The sequence below is a fragment of the Ochotona princeps genome, chromosome 4 (assembly GCF_030435755.1).
Source record: "Ochotona princeps isolate mOchPri1 chromosome 4, mOchPri1.hap1, whole genome shotgun sequence".
Classification (NCBI taxonomy): Eukaryota; Metazoa; Chordata; class Mammalia; order Lagomorpha; family Ochotonidae; genus Ochotona; species Ochotona princeps.
The window spans coordinates 5,562,309-5,582,921 of record NC_080835.1 but is presented as its reverse complement, the minus strand read 5'-3'; the positions used below and the strand labels follow the sequence as shown (position 1 = coordinate 5,582,921).

General features: G+C 61.1%; 2 protein-coding genes across 14 annotated transcripts in view; both read right to left on the bottom strand.

The window, feature by feature from the left end:
• Positions 1-3,469, bottom strand: part of NRXN2 (neurexin 2) — a 108,309-nt gene extending 104,840 nt beyond the window's left edge. For 8 of the 13 annotated variants that reach the window (XM_058662837.1, XM_058662845.1, XM_058662846.1 and 5 more), the window contains exon 1: positions 3,246-3,460. The gene's annotated coding sequence lies outside the window, so the exon portion shown is untranslated. Of the gene's footprint in view, positions 1-3,245 lie in introns of all 13 variants that reach the window. The other 5 variants (XM_004596714.3, XM_004596715.4, XM_058662847.1 and 2 more) reach the window with 1 other exon arrangement.
• Positions 3,470-6,693: 3,224 nt separating this feature from the next.
• RASGRP2 (RAS guanyl releasing protein 2) lies at positions 6,694-19,995 on the bottom strand. Its single transcript, XM_004596713.2, has 17 exons — positions 19,848-19,995; positions 17,981-18,121; positions 17,253-17,355; positions 16,849-16,911; positions 16,429-16,560; positions 15,564-15,714; positions 15,264-15,437; positions 15,040-15,156; positions 13,676-13,957; positions 13,012-13,089; positions 12,686-12,811; positions 12,311-12,426; positions 8,918-9,059; positions 8,509-8,545; positions 7,987-8,163; positions 7,058-7,122; positions 6,694-6,927 (listed from the first exon to the last, which is right to left on the bottom strand). Exons 1-16 carry the CDS (start codon positions 19,858-19,860, stop codon positions 7,064-7,066), a joined length of 1,911 nt encoding a protein of 636 aa, XP_004596770.1. The 5' UTR covers positions 19,861-19,995; the 3' UTR covers positions 6,694-6,927; positions 7,058-7,063.
• Positions 19,996-20,613: the final 618 nt, after the last annotated feature.

The window sequence follows — 20,613 nt, the reverse complement described above, 5'->3', positions numbered from 1 at the left end:
GGCCAGAGCACAGGTGTGGTGGGATGGGAGGGGAGAGCGGGGAGCAACAGTGGGAGTGTGGCATGTGCCAAGTGTCCCGCACAGCACAGCTGGGGCACCCAGCAGTGTCGAGGAGCCAGATGGCTTCTAAGCAGCCTTGTAAGGAAGCAGGAGGTGCCAGCGAAGGCTCCTAAAGGTAGCCCTGGCAGGTGTGTGTGTATGTGTGTCTAAGGAAGATGTTCTGTGAGCCTGACAAATACATCAGAGGAAAAGTTCACAGGCCAGGCACACAGTAGGTACACAAGAAATACAGATGTTGCTGCTTTTATCAGCAGCATCACAACCATGTCACCCAGTCATCCGCACATCCCCACGAGGTAGGTGTGAGAACGCCCATCCTACAGATGAGGCGACTGGGGCTCGCAGCGCCTTGCCTCCCCGCACCATGTTAAATGATGGAGGCGGCAATGCAACCGCTCTGTCAGTGATAATGAGGCACCAGGAAATGTGTGCTGGACTATCCGTGAATGAGCCTCCAAGAGCCCACAGTCCTGTGGGGGTGGCAGAGCCGGGCAGGGGAGACACGCCGACAGATGGAGCAGGAGCGTGGGTGGTGCACAGCGCGGGGAGGACCCATCCGGGACATCCCCACAGTGGCTGGGCTTGAGATCTTGGAATGAATGCGTCGGGTGTCTGTGCTGCCAACACGAGCCTGCGAGTGAAGATTAATACCAGGGAAAGGGGAGTCAAGGTGTGGGGGCGGGACTGTGTGCACCTGCAAATTAGAAGGTGGCCAAGGGAGATCAAGTGTGACTGAGCCCAGATGGGGCCACAGTCCTGATGTGGGGGAGGAGGTTGGAGGATTTCTGAGGATACCACAGTAAGAGGCACAGAGAATGGAAGTGGGGGAGAGGACTAGGCATGAGCCAAGGAATGAAGGAGGCTATGTTAGCGTGCACGTGTGTGCCACCAGCGTGCACGCACACGCAAAGGCTGAGGGTGCAGACAAGCACATGCTACTTCGGGATGGGCGGCAAGGGGGCAGTGGCTAGGTGTCCTGGGGAAGGAGTCTGTGCATGCAGGTGTATGCCTGGGGTGGAGGGGGGTGCCAGAGAGTGAAGCAGCAGGGACACAGGTATGTCAGCCTGGGGAGGGAATGCGTGGAGAGGGGGCTGTAGCGGTGAGGCGGAGGGCTTGCAGTGCCCTGCGGGGGCTCTGGGGGCAGGCAGCGGCCACCACCAGAGTGTGTGTTGTGTTCATGGAAGGAGGAAGCAGTCCTGGAGGCAGGCAGGGGTGTGGCTGTCTCTGTGAGCAGGGCACGTGGGCCGTGGGCTGCTGGGAGGCGGACTGTGTATGCAAGTGTGTGTGCCTGTGGAGGTGTGTGTCTAGGTGGGTGCCACTGAGCAGGTAGATCCATGTCAGGATGTCTGTGTCACTGGCAAGGATGGGACAGAGCAGTTAGACCAGAATGCTGAGAGCCTTGCAGGGAAGCCAGGTCCCCCACAACTCCAGAGGAATCCTGCCCCTCCTGTCTGGTGTCCCTCATGTAGGGATTGGGCCCAGGCCTGGGCTCCTGGAGAGAACTCCATGGCAGCCTCTGCCAGCCGGTCAGTCCCTCAGTCCCGCCCACCTGGGGGGAATCTCAGGACAGTTGGAGTCTGAGAAGACTTCCCCTAGTGGGCGGGAAGCCCCTCGCAGGTCCCCTCTCCCTGCTGCTTCCCCTTCTCCCACACACACACCCAGAGTGGGGGAAGGTAGGGAATAGAGAGGGTTCAGCGCAGCCTCAGGTTTGGCCAGCATTCCTTAGAGCCACTCCTGGGAACAGGAGGATTTAGGGACCCCAGAGGCTAAGACTCCCATCAAACTGAAGGATCCATTCGGCTAAGAGCCCAGCTGGTCCCCCTCCTCTCTGTCTCCCTTCTCCCTCCTTGTCTGGCAAAGACAGAGAATGCAAACCCCAAAAGGTTCTGCCCACCTGGGAGACAGGTGGGCGAGAGGATGGAGCTGGGCTGCATGGGAGGTCCTGGCCTGGCCCACCTCCCAAGGCACGCAAAGATGGAGGGCGGGAGGTGTCAGTGTACGGAAGCCCCAGAGGCAGCACAGAGGATGGGGGAGATGCAGCCCTCAGGAAGCATGTCATCACCCAGGGTCCACACGGCCTCCATCTGCACTCCAGACATTCCTTGGTGCTTCCACGAGGCACCCAATGCCCTCTTCCAGGACCCAGCAGGGGCATGAGAGGACAGGAGGCGACAGGCCCTCACACCTCCCTAGAGCCCCTTTTACTTCCAGGAGCCCCCCCTCCACCACCACCATCCCCTCACCCCCGCCAAGGAGTCAGAAGCTTGTGCCCCAGCCCACAGAGCCCATGGGTAGAAGGACCAGCCCCTTCCTCCCAGGCAAGGCGTGGGGGAAGCCGGTCCAGGGCCCTGCAGTTTCCTCTCTGCCTGCAGCACGCCCTGACCAGCACCGTGTCGCCAACCTCCCCCAACACACACACACACACACACACACACACACACACACGCCGCACCTCTGCCCCAAGCCCCCTCCCCCGGATTTCCCAGGCTCGCTCCCTCTTCACCCCAGCCTCCCTCCACCCCGACCCCGCAGGCTTCCACTGCTCTCCGGCCCCCATCTTGCCCAGCTCCCTACCTCACAGACCCGTCTCTGCCTCCAGCCCCTGGGCACCCTCCCCTCGCTGCTTCCCTCTAACCTCCCCTCCCCTTGGCTCCCCTCCCCCAGGGAAGCCTGATGCTCGGCCCTTGGCCTGGCCCCTGCTCCTCTCCTCTCCTCTCCACTCCTTTCCTCGCCTGCCCCCTCTCCTTTTCCTCCCACGAAGCCCAGTTCCTCGGTCTCTCTCCCTCGCGGACCCTCCCTCACACCACAGCTCCCCAGACCCTCGGTCCAGCACATCTGGCAGCCCCCACCCTGGGGTGGGGAGCGAGCACAAACTGGGGACCTCCTTCAGTGCTCCCCTAACAGCCCTCCGGATGCCCCTCCTTCTCTCCATCCCTTCCCCCCAACGACCCTCCCTCCCTTCGCCCCAGCTCAGGACTAATGCCCCTTCTACAGGGAGCCTCGACCACCCACTGCCCGCCCCTCAGTCCCTTCACCTCTTGCTGTCAGTCAGCCAGTCCTTTCACCACGGCGCCCCCCCCACCCCCGGCAATCCTTCTGCCTCCCCCGCCCCTCCGATCCGCTCCCCTCCCCCGATCGGCTCCCGCCCCCCGCCCGTCTCCGCCGCAGCCCCCCTTCACCCATACCTGGTTCTGGAGGCGTCAGGAGCTGGAGGGTGGAGAATAGGAGCCCCAGGGCCGTCCCGTCTCCGGCGGGTTGGCAGAGCCGGGGCCAGCGGCGGCGGCCGCCTCGCGCCTCTCTCGTTCCCCGCCGCGTCCCCGCCCGCCCCGCTGCGGTGCCGCTCCGAGGAGGATGCTCCGCGCGAGTCAGGGCGGCTGCTCCCGCCGCCGCATCCCTGCAACACCGACTGACGGCAGCATCAGCACCAGCGCCCGCCCCCCGCACGCGCGCATTGGGCCACGCGGCGCTAACGGGCGAGCCGCGCCGCCAATGGGAAGGCGCAGAGCCGCCAGCCCAGCGGCTCCCCGGGCCCTCCTCCCTCTCGCGTGCGAAACCCAGGCGTCCCGGCCGCGGGGCATGGAGCTGCTTCCCCGCCTCCCCAGGGCCGTAAGCCCCGTCTCCCCGACTCTCCAACCAAACCGCCGCCACCCCAGCCTCGGGGTCTTTTCCCGGAACCCAAGCGCCTTAGCCCGTCGCCCATCGGATCGGGGGCCTGACTCCCGCACCACCTCCCTCCCGCCCCGGTGGTGGGTCCGTGTGGCAGCGCCCAGGGCTAGGACAAACCTGGCAGAGGCTGTGCGCTCAGACCTGGGGCTCCGAGGGAGCGGGACTGGTGTGGGGGGGTGGGCCGCAGTGCCCTCTGCTGGTTGCGCCCCGGAGCCGGCTTGGGCGTCGAGGAGGCTGAGTAACAAGACCCCGCACCGTCTCACAGCTGGGGGGCGATGGGGGACGGGCTTTTCCCAGGCCCCCAGTCCTGAGCAGGGCTAGGGCTTTGCTGGGAGAAAGACTAATGGGACTGACCTGGGAGCTTGAGGCTTCCCAACCGTACCCCCATGGGAATCCAAGTTTGTAGCCAGCCTGCCACCTGTAGTAACCCTGGGCTGGGGTAGGAGTAGATTTGGGGATGGGTTGCAGCTGCATGCGTGGTCGCTGAGAGAAGTTAGCAGCAGCCCCTTCCTGCGTTCTCTTCACTGTGTAGGATTAGAGTGCAGCTCTTCTTGGTAGGGGTGTGTATGAGGGAGGGCACCCTTTCGCTCCCTCAGCAAGGTGCATCCCATACCAACCCACAAAATTGGCCACTGGGCTTCTGAAGGAGGCAGGGTTTGAGTAGAGGGGTGGGGTGGTGGCTAGGGGTGCCAGGATATTCTGCTGGCCTCCTCCAGGCCCCTCTCTCCCACTGCAGGGTCTGGGATCTGCACAGCTGTTGGTAGCGGCTTTTCCTCAGCCAGAGGCAATAGGTGAGACGTGTCTGTTCGACCTCATGTGTGCGCACAAAGACACCCACACACAGCCATGCACAGCTCTGCATGTCCCCCAGAGGGACACCCTCAGAAATGTCCCCATGTTCCTATGGTAGGACACCCATAGGAAGCACCCAAGAACACATATACACAATTTGTGCACACAGAATCAAGTCTGGCACCCGCCCCAGAGGCCCTGCCCAGAGTGGTCAGTCACCAAGGGCATGAACACAGCTGTTCTCTGCCCCATCCCCATCCCCAGGGAGCAGGGACTCCTTCCCCAGTATGTGAGGGGGTGCCTGGAGGGAGCCAGGTGGCAGGGACTGAGAAGGGGGGACCACAAACCAGGTGCTGGACTTGGGGCTCACTCTGACCTTGAAGAGACCATCCCCACAAAGGCCACTGGAGGAGCCAAAGACTCGGAATTGCTGAGTCAGGGCCTGTGGACATGAAATTACCTCGCTGGCCTACCACCCCCACCCCAGCCCGCTGCCCTGCCCTGCCCTGCCCACCCCCTACCGCGCCTCTTCCTACTGCCTACACACACACCGACTGTCCATCCGAGTGCCAGCACACAGGCAGACAGACACAGGTGCAGTGACTCAAAGAGACTTACTCAGGCATGCCCTGGGATTGCAGAAGGTGTGGGGATGCACCTGCTTCTGGCCCCACCCCCAGCTTTGCCCATCAAGGGCAGGAAGGTCACCTAGCAGGTGCTGCCCCTCCCCCAGCCGCTGTCAGGTCCAAGGTTCAGACCCCTGATGCAGCTGAAACCTCCCCCCCAGGCACCCCTGATCCCATGCACAGGGGCACCCACCCACTGGAGACACTGGAGTGATGTGCTCAACACCTTCCCTTCTCCCGTGTGCACACACAGTATGCATATCTGTGCATGCATGCAGGCGCCACACAGGTGAAGCTCACACTCAGGCGACCATAGAAAGGCAGCGACATGCCAGATGGGGCAGTCCGGGACACACACATACGGGGAGAAGCCAGGCTGTGGCTGGGGGCCGTGGGGCCGGGAGCCGACTGACCGGGCTGCAGGCAGGCACAGAGGCAGTGCGGGAGGCGGGCCGTGCAGGAGCAAGCTGCTCTTCACAACACAATCGCCGTCTGTTGTTATAGCAACTCAGCCCCCAAATCATGAAACGGATATTACAGCCTCAAGAGGGGGAAGGGCAGGAGGGGGCTGAGGACCAGAGGGGCACAGCAGGGAACCCACTGAGGGGACAGGCCTGGGGAAGCCACGAGGGGGCCCAGCTGCAGTTGATACCTCATTGGGAGCAGAGCTGGGGGCCATCCAAAACAAGAACTGGGGGGCTTGGGGAGTGGGGTCCGGGCTGAGATGGACAGACGCTGCTTTATGTGGATCTGAGGCCACTGATGGGTATTGTAGAATCTGTGCTTTCCAGGGAGGAGCTGGGGTGCCCTGGTCTCCACCTTTACAGGACAAACCCATAGCTGCTGTGGACAGTCCGGGGCTTGGGACACAACCCCCTGCTGGGCCCCACTTCTCAGGGCTGGGTCCTTCAGAACCTTTAGGGGACTCCCAGCCCAGCTTCTCCAATCAGCCAAGCTTTTCGAAACAGCCTCAGCTTTCTCCAGGTAACAGTGACCCCCAACACCTCGGTGCTGCGCACGCTGTAGGAAAGAACGAGCAGGGCTGGGAGGGGCAGCCGGAGGCTCAGAGCTGGATCGATAACTACTTCCCCTGGAAGTCCTGTCCTTCCGGCTGTCAACAGCCTCAGGCCAGGAGGTTGCAAGGTCCCAGAGCACAGCACCCCCTGCCTGAGGTGTCCAGGCCTCCCTCCCTACCTCCCTGCCCTGGAGATCAGCACCCAGGCTGCCCCCACTCCCAGCACCTCAGAGCTCCAGCCAGGAGCACCCCATCACTGGAAGTTCAGCGACACACCTCAAGGCAGCTCTGCTCATGCACGGCCATGGAGCCCAACAAAGCTGGGTGCAGTCTCATACCAGGTTCAAGTTTTACATCCTCAAGTTTCTGGATTCCTCAAGATTCTAGACCCACCCCGCTCGAAGGGGTCCCTGGTTCTAAGCTTCCATCCCCCGAGGTTCCAGACACACATAATTCCAGATCTTCCTGATCGAATGTCAGTTCCCAAGATGGAACCACCGCCGGCCCTAGGATTCTAGACTCTGAGGGTCCAGGTTAGTTACAGGGGCCGTTTTATTCCATCTGGAAAAAATTGCAATTATTCACAAGAGTCTGTACAATCTTAGGGACACCAGCCCTAGCCATGGCCCTCCTGGGTCGGTTGGTCGGTTGGTCGGTCAGTCGCATGCCACCCTCACACCCTAGTCCCACCCCCAGCCCTCTCCCCAGGCTCCCTGCTCTGCTCCAATATTGTCTCCAAGGCAGGATTGAGTCCGGATCCAGTCACAGCTGGGAAGAGAAAAACAAAGGGGGTAAGAAAGACAGCTACTGTCCCCCAGCCCAGCAGGAGCCTACCACTCCAACATTCCACCCCAGCCCCTCAACTATGGCAGGATTCACCAGCCGTGAGAGGACTCACCCGCTGTCACAAGTGGATGTCAAAAACTCCGTCTTCCACCGCCTGCACCTGCTCCTCCTGGATCTCTACGAGGGTTTGGGGAGCATGAGGGGGGCAGGTGGTGATCACAGAACCCACCCTAGGACCTGGGACCTCCACAGCTCTCCCTTCTCCTGCTCATGGAGGGTATCCTTCAATCCCTCCAATCCCGGAAGCTGACCCCCAAAACTCAATTCTCCCAAAGGACCTAAATGAGCTGAGTGAGGCTTTTCTGACAAGTTTTTATTTTGCCTTTTTTTTGGCAGTAGTATGTTTTCCTGGCATTTCTGTGTACATTTCACCTCTTTGACCCCCAGCACTTTCAGAAGACCCAATGCAAATGGGTCTTTTGTTGTTGTTTGTTTCTTTTCTCTCTGCCTCTCTGTTTTCTATTTTGGAGGCCCTCCGCCCCAGGTCTGCCTCTATTTTTGAAGTCTTACTGCAACCCAAACGGTTGTGGTCAACTGCCTTACCCTAGTTTCACACAATCATTCAGACCCTTCTCGGCAAAACTGTCAGCTGGTACATGGCCAGGCAGCAAACTGGTCAAAACTGTCAGAGCCCATCGCTCCCTGCTCAGGAGAGCCGCCTACCCGCCCACCTGCCCAAGAGGTTAGCGGGGCTGACAGCTCTCAGAACTCCCCAGATGCACTGCCAATCCCTCTCACAAAGTCAGAGTATGGCTGGAATCTCCAAGCCTCTTTGGCCTCGCATTTCTTTAGGAACAAGGGACGCTCTCCAGCTTCGTCCAGGGCCCATGAACACCTGCTTTCAGCACCCTGACCTGTCCTACCTGTCCTAACCATCACTGACCCTGCACCTGGATGAGTTCCGTCTCTGTGGGTGGGTGGCCCTGCCACTCCCCCTCCCTCCTGGGCTGGGGCACACAGCTGTCCCCCAAGCCTTCTTACCTGGAGGCCTGGAGCCTCGCCTGCCAGGCCGGGGCAGGGAGAAGCTGAAGGCACGATGGTGGCTGTGCGTGGGTGAGGGTGAGGGCACAGAGCCCTCCACACTCACGCTCTGGGCCCGGCGCCGGCACTCCACTGACAAGCGGTCCTTACACTGCTTGTGGCAGTTCACACCACAGGCTGGGAGCAGGCAGACAGGGCACCCCCGGGGTCAGCCGAGGGGATGGGGGGGAAACGGATGGCATCGGTTAGCACACCTTCCAGGCCAATCTGCGTCCCACGCTTTTCCCCAAGTTGCTTGCAACACAGTCAGTCTCTGCCTTCTCCAGGGCTTTCTGTGCCTGGGCAAGCTGCCTTACCAAAATAAACACCCCCTAGGAGGCTAGCCCAGGCGCCTTCATTAGCCTCCTTTCCAAGGTGCACACTTGCTTGGCCATCGCCCCACCTCACAAATAAGAATCCCCACCCACGAAGTAAGACAGCGGGGCGTGGGGGGGTGGGGAGCCTGCTTGTCTGGCATCTCACCTCGGCATTTGAGGCCCTGCTTGTAGATACCCAGGATCTGTAACAGAAAACGGGGTCGTACTGGTGGGCGGTGTGGTTGGGATTTAGAGGTAACAGTTCCACCTCTTCGGGACAGAGGGGCTTCGGAGTCTTAGAACCCAACTCAGGGTCACACAAAATCTGCGGCTGGGCGGAGGCCGCTCCAGCAGGGGCGGGGCCTAGGGCGGAGGGGCGTGACCGAGACATCGGGGCGTGGCCACCTCTGGAAGTGGGTGTGCCCAATCGCTGGGGGCGGGGCACGGTGACAGACGGGCGGGACCAGGCCTGCAGGTAGGCGGGGTCAGACCTGAGGTGGGTGGACCCGGGCCATGGAGGGCGGGGCATGGTCTGAGATGGGCGGGGCCAGCGGCGCGCAGGGAAGGAAGCTCACCAGGGCTTTGCAGTGGCGGCAGGCGACCGGGCGTAAGGAGTTGCTCTCCTGGAAGTTGTGCACGAAGCCCATGCGGCCGCCCAGCACTGAGCTGGAGCGCAGGAAGTAGGAGATCATCTCCTCCCTGCTGATGCAGCCGTCCCTGCGGGGCGGGGGAGCCTCAGTTCGGGTGCGCTCCGGGACCACCTACCACCACGGCCCAAGCCCACCCCCTTGAAAAGGCTCCGGGGACCACCAAAAGCCAAAAAAAAGCGGGGAGGGGTGCGTCCTGGCCCAACTCTGGCTTGGGGGCCTCCCGTAACCTCGACTGGGAAACACAACAGTGCAGGGCTGGAGCAGTGGGCACCAGATTAGCTGTGCGCTCAAGGGCGAGCCGCACACACGCTGGATTCTCTCCCCCAAAGCAGCGGAGTGGGGGGGTCCTGCCTGCCCACTTCACGGTTGTGGGCACATGTGTCAGCGCCCGCGGAAGCACCAAGCGTGTTCCACACAGGACTGATGGGAGACAAGTGTTGGGGCCTTCACGAGAGGCGGGGGCTGCTGGGATTTGGCAAGACCACAACCGGGTCGCTCTTGCTTCTCCCTTCCGGAAGGACCCCCAGAACTCAGGATCGCCCCCTCGGCCCGGTTCCTTCTCTCACTGTGTTTCAAAGATAGGAGGAGTATGTATTCTGGACACAGTTCAACTTCCAGCCCTACCTCCAGCCACCGGACCTGTGTTAACAGGTATGTTTCCCTTGTGAGCAAAAGGAACATTCCTGAAGTTTACAAGATTGTGGGAGTCGATGCATGTAGTGGGCTTGGCTGCAGTGTCAGAGCAGTTGGGGGGGAGCTACTCCCATCAGGACCTGGCCTTATTTGAGACCCCCCCACGCACTGCGTTTGGGCATCCAAGGGTGGTGAGGGGGCCCCTTGTGAGGCCCTGGGGCAACTGGCCACTTTGAAAAAAAACAGATTCCTACCCTGCATTGTAGAATTACCAGAACATCTGGAGAAAGGGAATAATCTGGTCACCTTAAAAGGCTGGAGAAGGAGGAATTGTCTTCTATACAGAACACAAATCCAGGAAGCCAAAAAGGAAAAGACTGACATATCGAACACACAAAATTTTTCAAATTTTATATGGAAAAATAAAAAGACAACACAAATGACACACGGGGAGAAAATATTTGCAAGCACATTGAACAGCAAAGGGTTAATACATATCCATTAACAGAGATTCTCTAGAATAATCAATGGGAAAAAGACCAACACACCCGGTAGCATAATGGACGAAGAATATGAACAGGCAATTAACAGAAGACACATAAGTGGCCCATAAATATGTGCAAAAAGATACCCTACCCCCATTAGTATTAAAGAAATGCAAATTTAACCAAGACACCACTTGCCAAGGAGACTGGCAAAATTGTAAAGCTTATTATAGCAGCCACTGTTGGCAGAGTGGGAAGCGGGCACTTGTACACTGCTGACGAGCGTGCAAGCTGGTACAACCCCAGCCGAGGTCAGCTTGGCAGCCGCCCCCCTTATTGAAAATGTGCATGTCTTTGGATCCAATTATCCCACTTCTAGGAATTTTCTGCTACAGGAATACTGGCCTGTGTGCACAGGGCCCAGGAGGGCCATGGCAGCCTGGGATAAAGTCACAACAAACGCCTGGCAGAGCCTCCGTGCGCATGTTACCAGGAGGATGCTGGGGGTAAACGGGGCGCCAACCCCGTGGGGAGAAGCTGGGCTACCTAATGAGCTCATTCTAGGTGCTCTCCCATGGGAAAGACATCCCCAGGGACAAAGGGTTTAGTGGAAAAGAAAAACAAAAGCCAAAGAAAGGAAAGACCACAATGCTACAAATGTCCAGGTGCTGAATAACAGTACACCAAGAGTGGCGTGCAATGCCTAGGTGATGTTGCAAGAAAGAAACTTCTCTACCCAACACACACACACCACCACCCACACCACCACCAAGTTCTAGAAGCAAGGAAGAAACTTCCAGTGGAAGAAGGGAGCAGAAATGGTCCTGGAGGGGCTGCGTGCAGGTCTTCCTCCCAGAAGGACACAGCTATTGGCTGCAACGCCCACCCAGGGGCTGGACGCGAGGCCTGCATGAGGTGCAGTTCAAGCCTGAGAGTCCTGCCAGCCTCAAGGGTTGCAACCCACTGAAAGGAGCAACCCCCAGTCCAGGAAGCTGATCTGAATCTAGGATCCTGGCGCTACAGCACAGCCAGTTAAGACGCTGTGTGCAATGCTGGCATCTCATGTAAGCACTGGTTGGAGTCCTGCCTGCTCCACTTCAGATCCAGCTACCTGCTCATGCACCCAGAAAAGCATCAAAAGCTGGCCCAAGGGCTTGGGGCTCTGCCCACATGGGGGACAAATCTCTTGGCTCCAAGCTTCAGACTGGCCCAGCCCTGGGATAGTCTGACCCTTGGGGAATGACCAGCAGATGGAAGATCTCTGTAATTCTACCTTTCTAATAAATCAATTAATTAATTTTTAAAAATCCTGAGGTTTGTCTATCCCCAGGAAATGAGGGAAAGAATTCACTTTTTTTTTTTCACGTTTTACTTTCAGTACTTTTCACCACCTGGATGTTTGTTCCCATGGCTTTGGAACGTGGGAGTATCTGAAAAGCATGTTTCAAACATAGAGCAACATTTTAAAAATTCATCAACCCAGGATGGATTATAAATTTGGACTGGAGTTTCATCTATTCAGCAAAACTAGGGGTGACAGGGGGGCATCCTGTGTAACAAGGCCTCTGAGAGCCAGCTGTTTTCCCACACTGCTGGCATGTGAACTGTTGATAAGCTAATTCCAGGTCTTTCTTATCTACTCATTAAAACTGGCTGCCCACAAGCTCAGCTTGCCCACCCTTCTGCCAACTGCGAGCTTCACACATAAGGAAGCCCCCAGGCCAGTCTTCACAAAATGCAGGTGGCGCTTCCCCCACCTGAGCCAGTAAGGTTATTCCAAGCCTCCCTCTACCCAAAAGAATCAGGACCCCGGGGCCTGTACTGTGTGCAGTACAGCACCATCCCGTGAAGGGGCACCAGTTCAAGTCCCAGCTGCTCCACTTCCAATCCAGCTCCCTGTTCACACGCCTGGGCCCCAGGTCCCGGATTCTGGCTTCAGTCTGGACCAGCCCTGGCTGTTGTGACCATTTAGAGGGATGGACCGACAGTGGATGGAAGATTATTCTCTTTCTCTGTTCCTCTCTTTGCCACTCTGCCTTTCAAAGACATCTTTTTTAAAAATAGTAATAATCAGAACCATCCCCAGAGCAGGAGCTTCCCTGACCAGGCCAAGGTCGCCGGATTCAAAGGCCTCCACTGGCCTAGAGGGGAAGTGAGCGGGGCTGCCTCACCCTCCCTCGGGACCCCCAGCCCTCCTCACTGGTTCTGGTCGAGGTCCCCAAAGGCGCTGAGATAAGGGAAATTCCCACGGATGATCTGGAACTCTTCTTGCGAGATATGGCCATCACCATCCACATCAAAGTTCCGGAATACAGACTGAGAGGGGGCAGGGAGAAGGCAGAATGTTCCAGGCCTGGTTACGAAGTGTACCTCCAAGTGTCCCCTCCACCCCTACTTCCACCCCCATGGGCAGGGCCTCCGTCCACGCAGCTCACACTTCTTAGGGGACCAAGCACTGGCCCTTGTAGGTGGCCCCCTGGGCTGGCTCTCAGCAATCTGACCCTTCTGACCAGGACATTCACAAGCTGACTTTGCCCTCCGCCCTCTGCCAGCTCAGGCCTCCGGACAGTCTTACCTCCACCATCTTCTCAATGTGCTCCACCACCAGGGCCTGATCAAGCTTGGGCTTGGCTGTTGAGGTCCACGCCTCAAGAAGCACAGCGGGCCGGGGAGGCGGAGTGCAGCTAGTGGGGCTGCTTGGCTGTAGGGAGTAGGGTGCAGGGTCAAGGGCTGAGGGAGGGCCAGAAACGGGGGGAGTACAATGGCCCAGAACAATACAGACAGGGAGCACCCCAGGCCACTGCCCCGCACCCCAGCAAGCCAGACAGGTGGGGTAAGCTTCAAAGCTCTGGTGCTATCCCTCAGGCGGGGCGAGTGGGCAGGCCAGGGGACCCTTCTTACTGAGGACTTGGAGCGTGGCTCCCGCTGCAGGGACAGCTGGTACAGTTCGTCCTCCGTCTGGTATTGATCCAGAGACACCTGCGACACATGCCTTAGCTCACAGCCCCGCCTCCTTCTGGAACCCTCAGCCCCAAGTCTAGAACCCACTGCTCAGCCCAGACCCAGGGCAAGGAGATAAACCTTGTTCAGTAGCCCCAGACCATGATTAGAAAGCACTGCTGGGACCCTTGTGGTACTGGTAGCATGCTAATCCTCTGCCTGAGGTGCCAGCATCCCATAGGGGTGCCAGTTCAAGTCCTAACTGCTCCACTTCCCATCCAGCAACCTGCTTGTGACCTAGGAAAGCAGCAGAAGATGGGCCCCTGCCCTCGTGGGAGACCCAGAATAAGCCCCTGGTTTCTGGGTTCTCACTGGCCCAGCTCTGGCTGAGGCAAACCATGTGGGGAATGACCCAGTGATCCGTCTCTCCCACTCTCTGTAACTCTTTCAAGTAAACTCCCAATCTTAAACACAGCCCACTGCCAGGAACCCAACCCAGAACCCGATCCACAGCTCCAGCCACAGCCTGGAGCCAGCAGCTCGTGCCCAAGGCCAAGGCCACACAGGCAGTACCAGGCATACCTGGCCTCTCCCCCTCCCCCAACTGCCTGCCATGGCCACTCACCGTGAGCAGGCTCAACAGGTCTGGGTTGGCCTGCACAGGTGGCCGCAGGCTCGTCACCATGGCCAGCTCCTCTAGGATGCTAAAAAGCTGCTTCATCTTGGCCCCGTTGAGCCGCGTTCGTGCAGGGTCCAGCCAGTCGGGCAGGGCCAGCTGCAGGGCCACCAGGTCCTTGAGGTGCACACCCAGGATGGGGAAGCGGAAGCCCACACACGCTGCCAGGCGGCGCCGGTAGTTGCCATAGTTGCCTGTGGCCGTCACCAGCTCAGTCAGTGCTTCCCAGAGCTTGAGGGGAGGGGAAGAGGGAGAAGGAGCAAAGGGTCACGGTCATGCACACACACACACACACACACACACACACAGCCTTGGCCATGAAGGGAGCAGAGGAGAAGTCAGGGACAGGAACGGGGAAAGGGGACCCCTGGGAGTCAGAGTTCACTCCAGGCCCTGGAACAGGCCAGCAGGGAGAACCCAAGCGGTCCAACACACTAGCATCCCAGCTGTTCCACTTCCAATCCAGCTTCTTGCTGTTGTGCCCGGAAAGGCCACAGAAAATGGCCCAAGTGCTTAGTTCCTGCCCTCCACGTGGGAGACCACGACGCAGCTCCTGGCTCCAGCCTGACCCAGCCCTGGCTGTTGTAGCCATTTGGGGAGTGAACCAATATATGGAAGATTCTCTCTCTCTCCACCTCTCTACTCTGCCTTTCCAATAAATGGATCAGTCTTTTTAAGTTGAAGTTGGTGTAAAAAGCTTTCGCAATCCATGCATAGCTTTTTCATACTATATTTATTCCAAGGATTTTTGAAGACTTTTTATATGCATGGACTTCCAAGTATCTGCAGCAAAAATCAACTTCTCCACATTTTTATTTACTCGAAAGCAGAAAGAGGTGGAGATTCCAACACTGTTCACTCCCTCCCCCCAAGATATTCCCAAAACTGCCAGGGAGGAGCCAGAAGCTCCACCGAAGTACCGCCGTGGGCGGACAGGGCCCACATGCATGAGCCGACATACCCTCACCTCCCAGAACCTGGGGTCCAAATGCAGCCACCTGACATGGCAGGTGGGCATCCCAGCAGAGCTGTAACTGCTGCAGCCAGCACTGTGCCCAGCAAGTAAACTTTTCAAAACTTAATTCTGTGGCGGCCTGGCATTCACCGCTTGAGCAAAACAAAAAGATAAAGAAATACAATCCTTGGAGTCCGGCAGGCCTGAGAGTCCCCATTCCGTTCCTGTCGCTGGGCAACCTGGGAAAGGCACTGACCCCCTCTGAGCCTCAGCTGCCCAGCACAGACAGCATCAGTAGCCCCTCTCCCCCCGCCCTTTCTGCCTTGCGAAGCTCCCTCCCCTGCCCTGTCCCAGGCACCTTGATGGTCTCAGGGCTCAGGTGACTGTGGGTCTCCTTGAGGCGCGAGATGGAGCTGTGACTCAGGCCCCCGACCACGGCCATGAGCGTATTGAAGTTCTGCAACTCCAGCAGCTTCTGGACCGTGGATGGGGAAGAGGGGGCGGGGAGTGAGCGAGGGGGGCCATCCTGGCCTGGAGGTAGGGGAGGGGAGCGTGGGAATGGGAAAGGGAAGGGACAGGCACCTCTGCCACGTGGACGAAGTGTGTGATGACCAGGGCCCGCTGCGGGGCGGTGGGCTTGCCAAGGATCATGAGCTGTACCCACTGCGAGACACTGTTGAAGAGCGAGATGAAGCGCTCCAGCACAGGGTTGTCCACCGTGCAGCCGTGAGTCACAAAACTGTGGTAGTCCTGGAACTGCGGGCGGGTGGGCAGGCGCAACTCAGGCCTGGCCACCCTCCAAACCTCCCCAACAACCCCCAGCGCACCCCTCCTGGGTCCCAGCCCACTCCAGAGCCCTGAGCCCAAGCCTCGGGGCCACACCAGGATCTTGCAGAAGGAGCGATACTCCAGGTAGGTGAGGTGTTCCGCCAGCTCCAGCGGCTCCAGGTGGTCGAACAACAGGGACATCTTGCGCTTTTTTTGCTCCACTGGGTTCCGCTGAGTCACCTGCCGCTTCCACTTGTAGGTGGGGCTGGGGTAGGGGAGGCGCAGAAGTAGTGAGCCCTTTGCTGCGACATGCCCTGTGCCTGCTGCCCCCACACTCACACAGACAAGCCACCCAAGCAGACTAGTGAGCCACCGTTCCATGACTAAGGTCCCCAGTCCTGCAGTTCCTGCCTGTGCCCCTCTGATCACACGTTCTGTGTCAGGCGCTGGGTAGGGGACAGAGATGAGACACCGGACCTGCCCTTGGAGGAAATCAGAGTCCACGGGGGACACAGACACACAGGTGGGATGGAGTGGAAGTGCTTGGGACAGGAGTTGCACAGGCTGCCATTGGAATTTGCGGGCACCAGGCAGCCTGCCCTGGAAGAACCCTGAAGCTGGACATTCAGAGGGCAGCCAGGAGCGGAACAAAGCAGACAGCCACAATGGGAAGGGACACAGTGGCTCACACAACAGGCTGGGGTGGATACAACAGGCCCATGCAGCTGCCATGACGAAGTACACGGCCGGGCAGTGGGCTCTGGGAGACGGAGCCGGAAGGCCACACTGGGCCAAGCCCCTAAGCATTTCTGAAGGCCAAGCGAGGTACTCCTGCAGGCAACAAGCAGCCACGGGCAGTTTTTCAACAAGACAGTAATGTGACCCCTCACTCATTCAATTCAACACACATTCATTAGGTACAAGTGGCATGGGTAGCTGAGCCCCAGCCCCACCCTGGCTCCAGTCTGCCGCCACATACACGCTCTCAATGTCAATGAGGCTGCTGTGCCGCCGGTTCCCTTCCTGGTCCAGCAGAGCCTTCAGCTCTTTAATCTGCTCAGCCAACTCCGGGTTCAAGTCAAACTCGGCAGGGAAGGCTGAGATCCAGTACCTGGTGGTGGGAACAGGGTCACTGGGCAGTGGGGAGAGGGCGTCCTTCCTCCACCAGCCCCCTCCCACTCCCCTGCGACTCCAGAGTGGACAGGCCCCCAGAGAGGATGAGGGTCCAGGAGCCGAGTACCCAGCACCTTCCTCCCGCAGCTTCCTCCTTGTCCACAGGATTCCACCTCCCTGGCCAGCTCTCTGTCCTTTCTCCTGGGGTCAGTCCGAGGGCTCCCCCTCGGTGCTCCCCGCCCCCCCCCCCCCACGAAGCAGGAGTCCCAGGAGAAGGGCGACTCACCTGACCAGGTGGCAAGTTTTCACCTGCAGTGAGCTGGAGTTGTCCTTTCGGGACTGCTGGTAGGTGACGGAGAGTTAAGGATGACAGGGATGGAGCTGCAGACAGGGCAGGGCAGAGTTCCAAGGGAGGTGGGAAGCGGGGCCTGAGTAGAAGTTCTGGAAAAGGGTTCCGGGAGGAGGGAGCAGGTGGCAGTGGCAGTCCAGGTCCCAGGAGAGACCAAAAGCAAGCCCTTGTGCCACGGGGTGGGGAGCAAGGGGCCAGGAGCAGGGTTGAGACCCAGGAGGGGGGCGGAGCCCGAGTCGCAACGGGGAGGAGCCCGGGCTGGACCCGGAGCACTGCTCGTCCCCCTGCCCCGCCTGGGCCGTGCGGGGCGGCGGGGCTTCAGCGAGGCCCGCGAAGGATATATGTGGAGCAGCTTGGCGGCCAGCTGCGAGGAGGGGATGTACCAGGGGTGCATCATAAGAAACATACGCACCAGCTGCGGATCCCGCACCTTCCCGGAGTCATCTAACTCGCAAGAGGCAAAAGGCAGGGAGCTGGCCCGTGGTCCTGCAGCGGTGGGCTCCTCCCAGCCCCCCAACACACACACCCCTGTGTCCACTCCCGACCCCGGGCACCCATTGCTGACCTAGGAGCCCAAGCCAGCAAGCACATTTGAAGGGAAAGGTAGGGGGGCAGGGAGCGGGTTAGGGCAGAGTTCGAGGCGCGGGAGAGGAACCAGCTGGAACGGAAGGAGCCTGGGTTCCCCTGGGTCAAGAATCCAGAGGTCATTACTTCCTGAGTGCTGGGGGAAGGGGCACCCCCTTCCCCTGATAAGCCGCCGCCACTTCCCACCACCCCCAACCCTCGCATCAGCCGGAAACAGCTCCCAGGCCGGAGGTGGCGAGTTCCTGCGGATCCCCCGGGGAGACCAGATAATGCCCCTCGAGTGTCTTCGGGACCCGGCTATTTCCCCCCGGCTGGGAAGGCTGCAGTAGTGGGCACTTCACCTGCAGCTGCGTGTGCGTCTCTCCAGCCACTGATGGGAGGAGGGCACTCCTCGCAGACGCTGCATGGGGCGAAGCAGGGAGGGAGCGGGCGTCCGGGCAAGAGATCCGGCCCGGGTGCGGCGTGCGCCCCCCATGCCACTCACCGAAGGCTTCGATGCAGCCGCGGAGCAGCTCCTCCACCGTGCAGCCCTTGTCCAGGTCCAGGGTGCACGCCATGGTGGCCGGCGCCCGTGGGCGAGGCCCAAGCGGCTCTGTGCTCTCCAGAGGCCCCCCGGCCCCGACCCCTGTCCGGAGAGAGGCAGAGCTGGGAGTCCGTGTCGAGGCGCGCTCCGGGGAAACCGGGGTGAGCCGGGGTGCTGCGGGCGGGAACGGGGCGGGGCGGGCACGCCCCCTGCCGGGCAGGGGCGGAGTGGCCGGCTGCGGCCACTCCCGGGGTTAAACGGTCCGGCCTGGGATGCTGCAACCGCCGGGTTGGGAAACGGACCGCTGAGACGCTTCCGGCCCACCCGCCCTTGGAGCCGCGGAAGGGTCAAGGGGCTCCACCAGGAAGGGGGCGCGCCGGAGTGTCCCGCCCGCCGCAGGCCGCTGCTCTCCCGGAGGCACCTGCAGCAGCACCCCGCAGCTCCGCTCCGCGCCCCTCCCGCTTCCCTCCCTCCGCAGCCTCCCCTCCCCCGCACGGTTATTTTGGGAACCCAGAGCCTGAGGGGACCTCGGAGGAATTTCTCCCCGGGATGAGGGAAGGGGAGTGGAGAGGAGGAAACCCAGGCGTCCTGCCCGTCGCGCTCCCTCTCGGGGCGCCCCTAAGGGGAGGGAGGCGGGCCTGGAGCGGCCCCCAGGGGCCTGCCTCTGGGAAGCGGGCTGCAGCGCAGGGCAACATTCCTGGGGCGGGTGAGTAGGGAGCGGGCTCTCCGCGCCTCCGCCGGGGTGCCGACTCGGCCTCTGCACGGACCGGTTCCTCCCTAGCCCGGCTAGGGCCGCAGCCCCCACCCCACCGCCACCACGCTGCACCAGGCAGCTGGGAGCGCACGCTGAGTAGGGCGGGCGCTAGCGCCGTGGGTGGGGAGGGAGCGCTGGCCACGCCAGCAACTCGGGTCGCCGGTGCGATCCTGCACATTCCTGCGGGGACACACACTCGTGTGAGAGCCTGGTAATCTACCAGAGACCAGGGACCTACCCTGTGGGACAAGCGAGCCCCTCTGGCCTGCTGGCCGGGCTCCGGGCATTTGCCTGCTGCCGTGCTGTGTGGCGTGCACAATAGCACCCACGCCCGTGCACATGTCCCCGGGCACATGTCACCCGTGCACGGGGTCGCCCCCGGACCTGCGGTGCACCTGAGCCAGAGCCAGCCATTCCCCACCCCTATCTCCGCCCACCTGGGTCTGCTTCCAGAGCAGCTCTGACACCTGCACACGTGTGCACGCAGACAAGCCGGTGCACCGCAGCGCGCACACGCCCCCCACGGGCACACACCCCCATGGGACTCACACCCCCCCACACACACTGCGTGCACACATCCCTGCAGCACCCCCACCCCTGCACCCCGGGGGCCCCAGTGCCCTGGTTCCCCCTACTCCCAGACCTGACAGAGCCCGCCCCCATGTTAGGGTACCCTCCCCCACTTGTGTTCCACACACCCCGCCACCAGCGCTGGGGGTTCAGAGGAGCCCCTCCAAGGAGCCGTCAAGTCGACTTGTACAGCCCGCCTGTTTCTACCGCTCCCTTGACGTGTGACCTTGAGAAACACTTGGCCTCTCGGAGCCTCTATTTTTTTATCTGTCAAATGGGGGCTCACGGAGGAGGGGCCCCATCCCGTGCCCGGATGGTCCAGAATGCCTGGGTCCTTTAGGACATCTCCCTCCGACCCCACGAGCCGCACAATGCCCACCCACCCGCAGCCCGAGCCCATCCTCGGGGACCGTCCTACGAGTTGGGGATTAGATGGGGGGAACCCTAGGGACCGCGCCCTCCTCTAGCCGGCGCCCCGCCGCGCTCGCTCGCTCGCTCACTCACTCTTGGGACCCATGGCCAGGAGCCCGCAGCCGGCCCCGCCGGCGCCAGCTCGCCGCAATCGCGCCCGCCGGCCTCGCTGCGGCTGCGGCTCCCGCCCGCTCTCCGCGCCGCGGCCCCGCGCCCCGCCTCCGCGCCGCGGCCGCCCCCTCCCCGCCCCTGCGCCGGGCTCCGCACCCCCGGCCGCGCCTCCCGCCTCCCCCGCCGGGGGCTCCCCCGGCCCCGCACGCCCAGGTCCCTGCGGCAGCTTAACCCCTCGCCCTCCTGCCACGCAGCCCGGGACGCCGAGGCGGCCGGCGGGCGGGGGGGGGGGGCCGCGCCACCGGCGGCGCCCGGGGTGGGTGGGCGGAGGCCGGGCTGCGCGGGACGCGGAGAGGGGGAGCTAATCCGAAAGCTCTCTTCCCCTCCCCCCCACCAGCACCCCTGTGGGCGCCACTCTGCACACCCCCCACAAACACACTCCGCCCTGCCTGGGTGTCGGGGTAGGAAACCGGGAGGGGCAGGAAGAGGACTGCGGTGGGGAAGGGGCGCCCCGCCCAGCCCCCCGGCCCGGGTTCCTGTTTTCAAGACAAATCGTTCCCACGGGGCTAACCCATCCCCGGCCGGGCGTCTTCCTGCGGGCGGGCAGCAGGAGGCTCTGGGCCGCTGCAGGTCGCTGCCTTGGGCACCGCTGGGCCTGAGGGAGGGGGAGGGGTGCCATTTGGGGCAGAGGAGGCAGGGGGAGGGAGATGCGAAATGGGGATCGCCAGAGAAGCGGCCTGGATCTGGG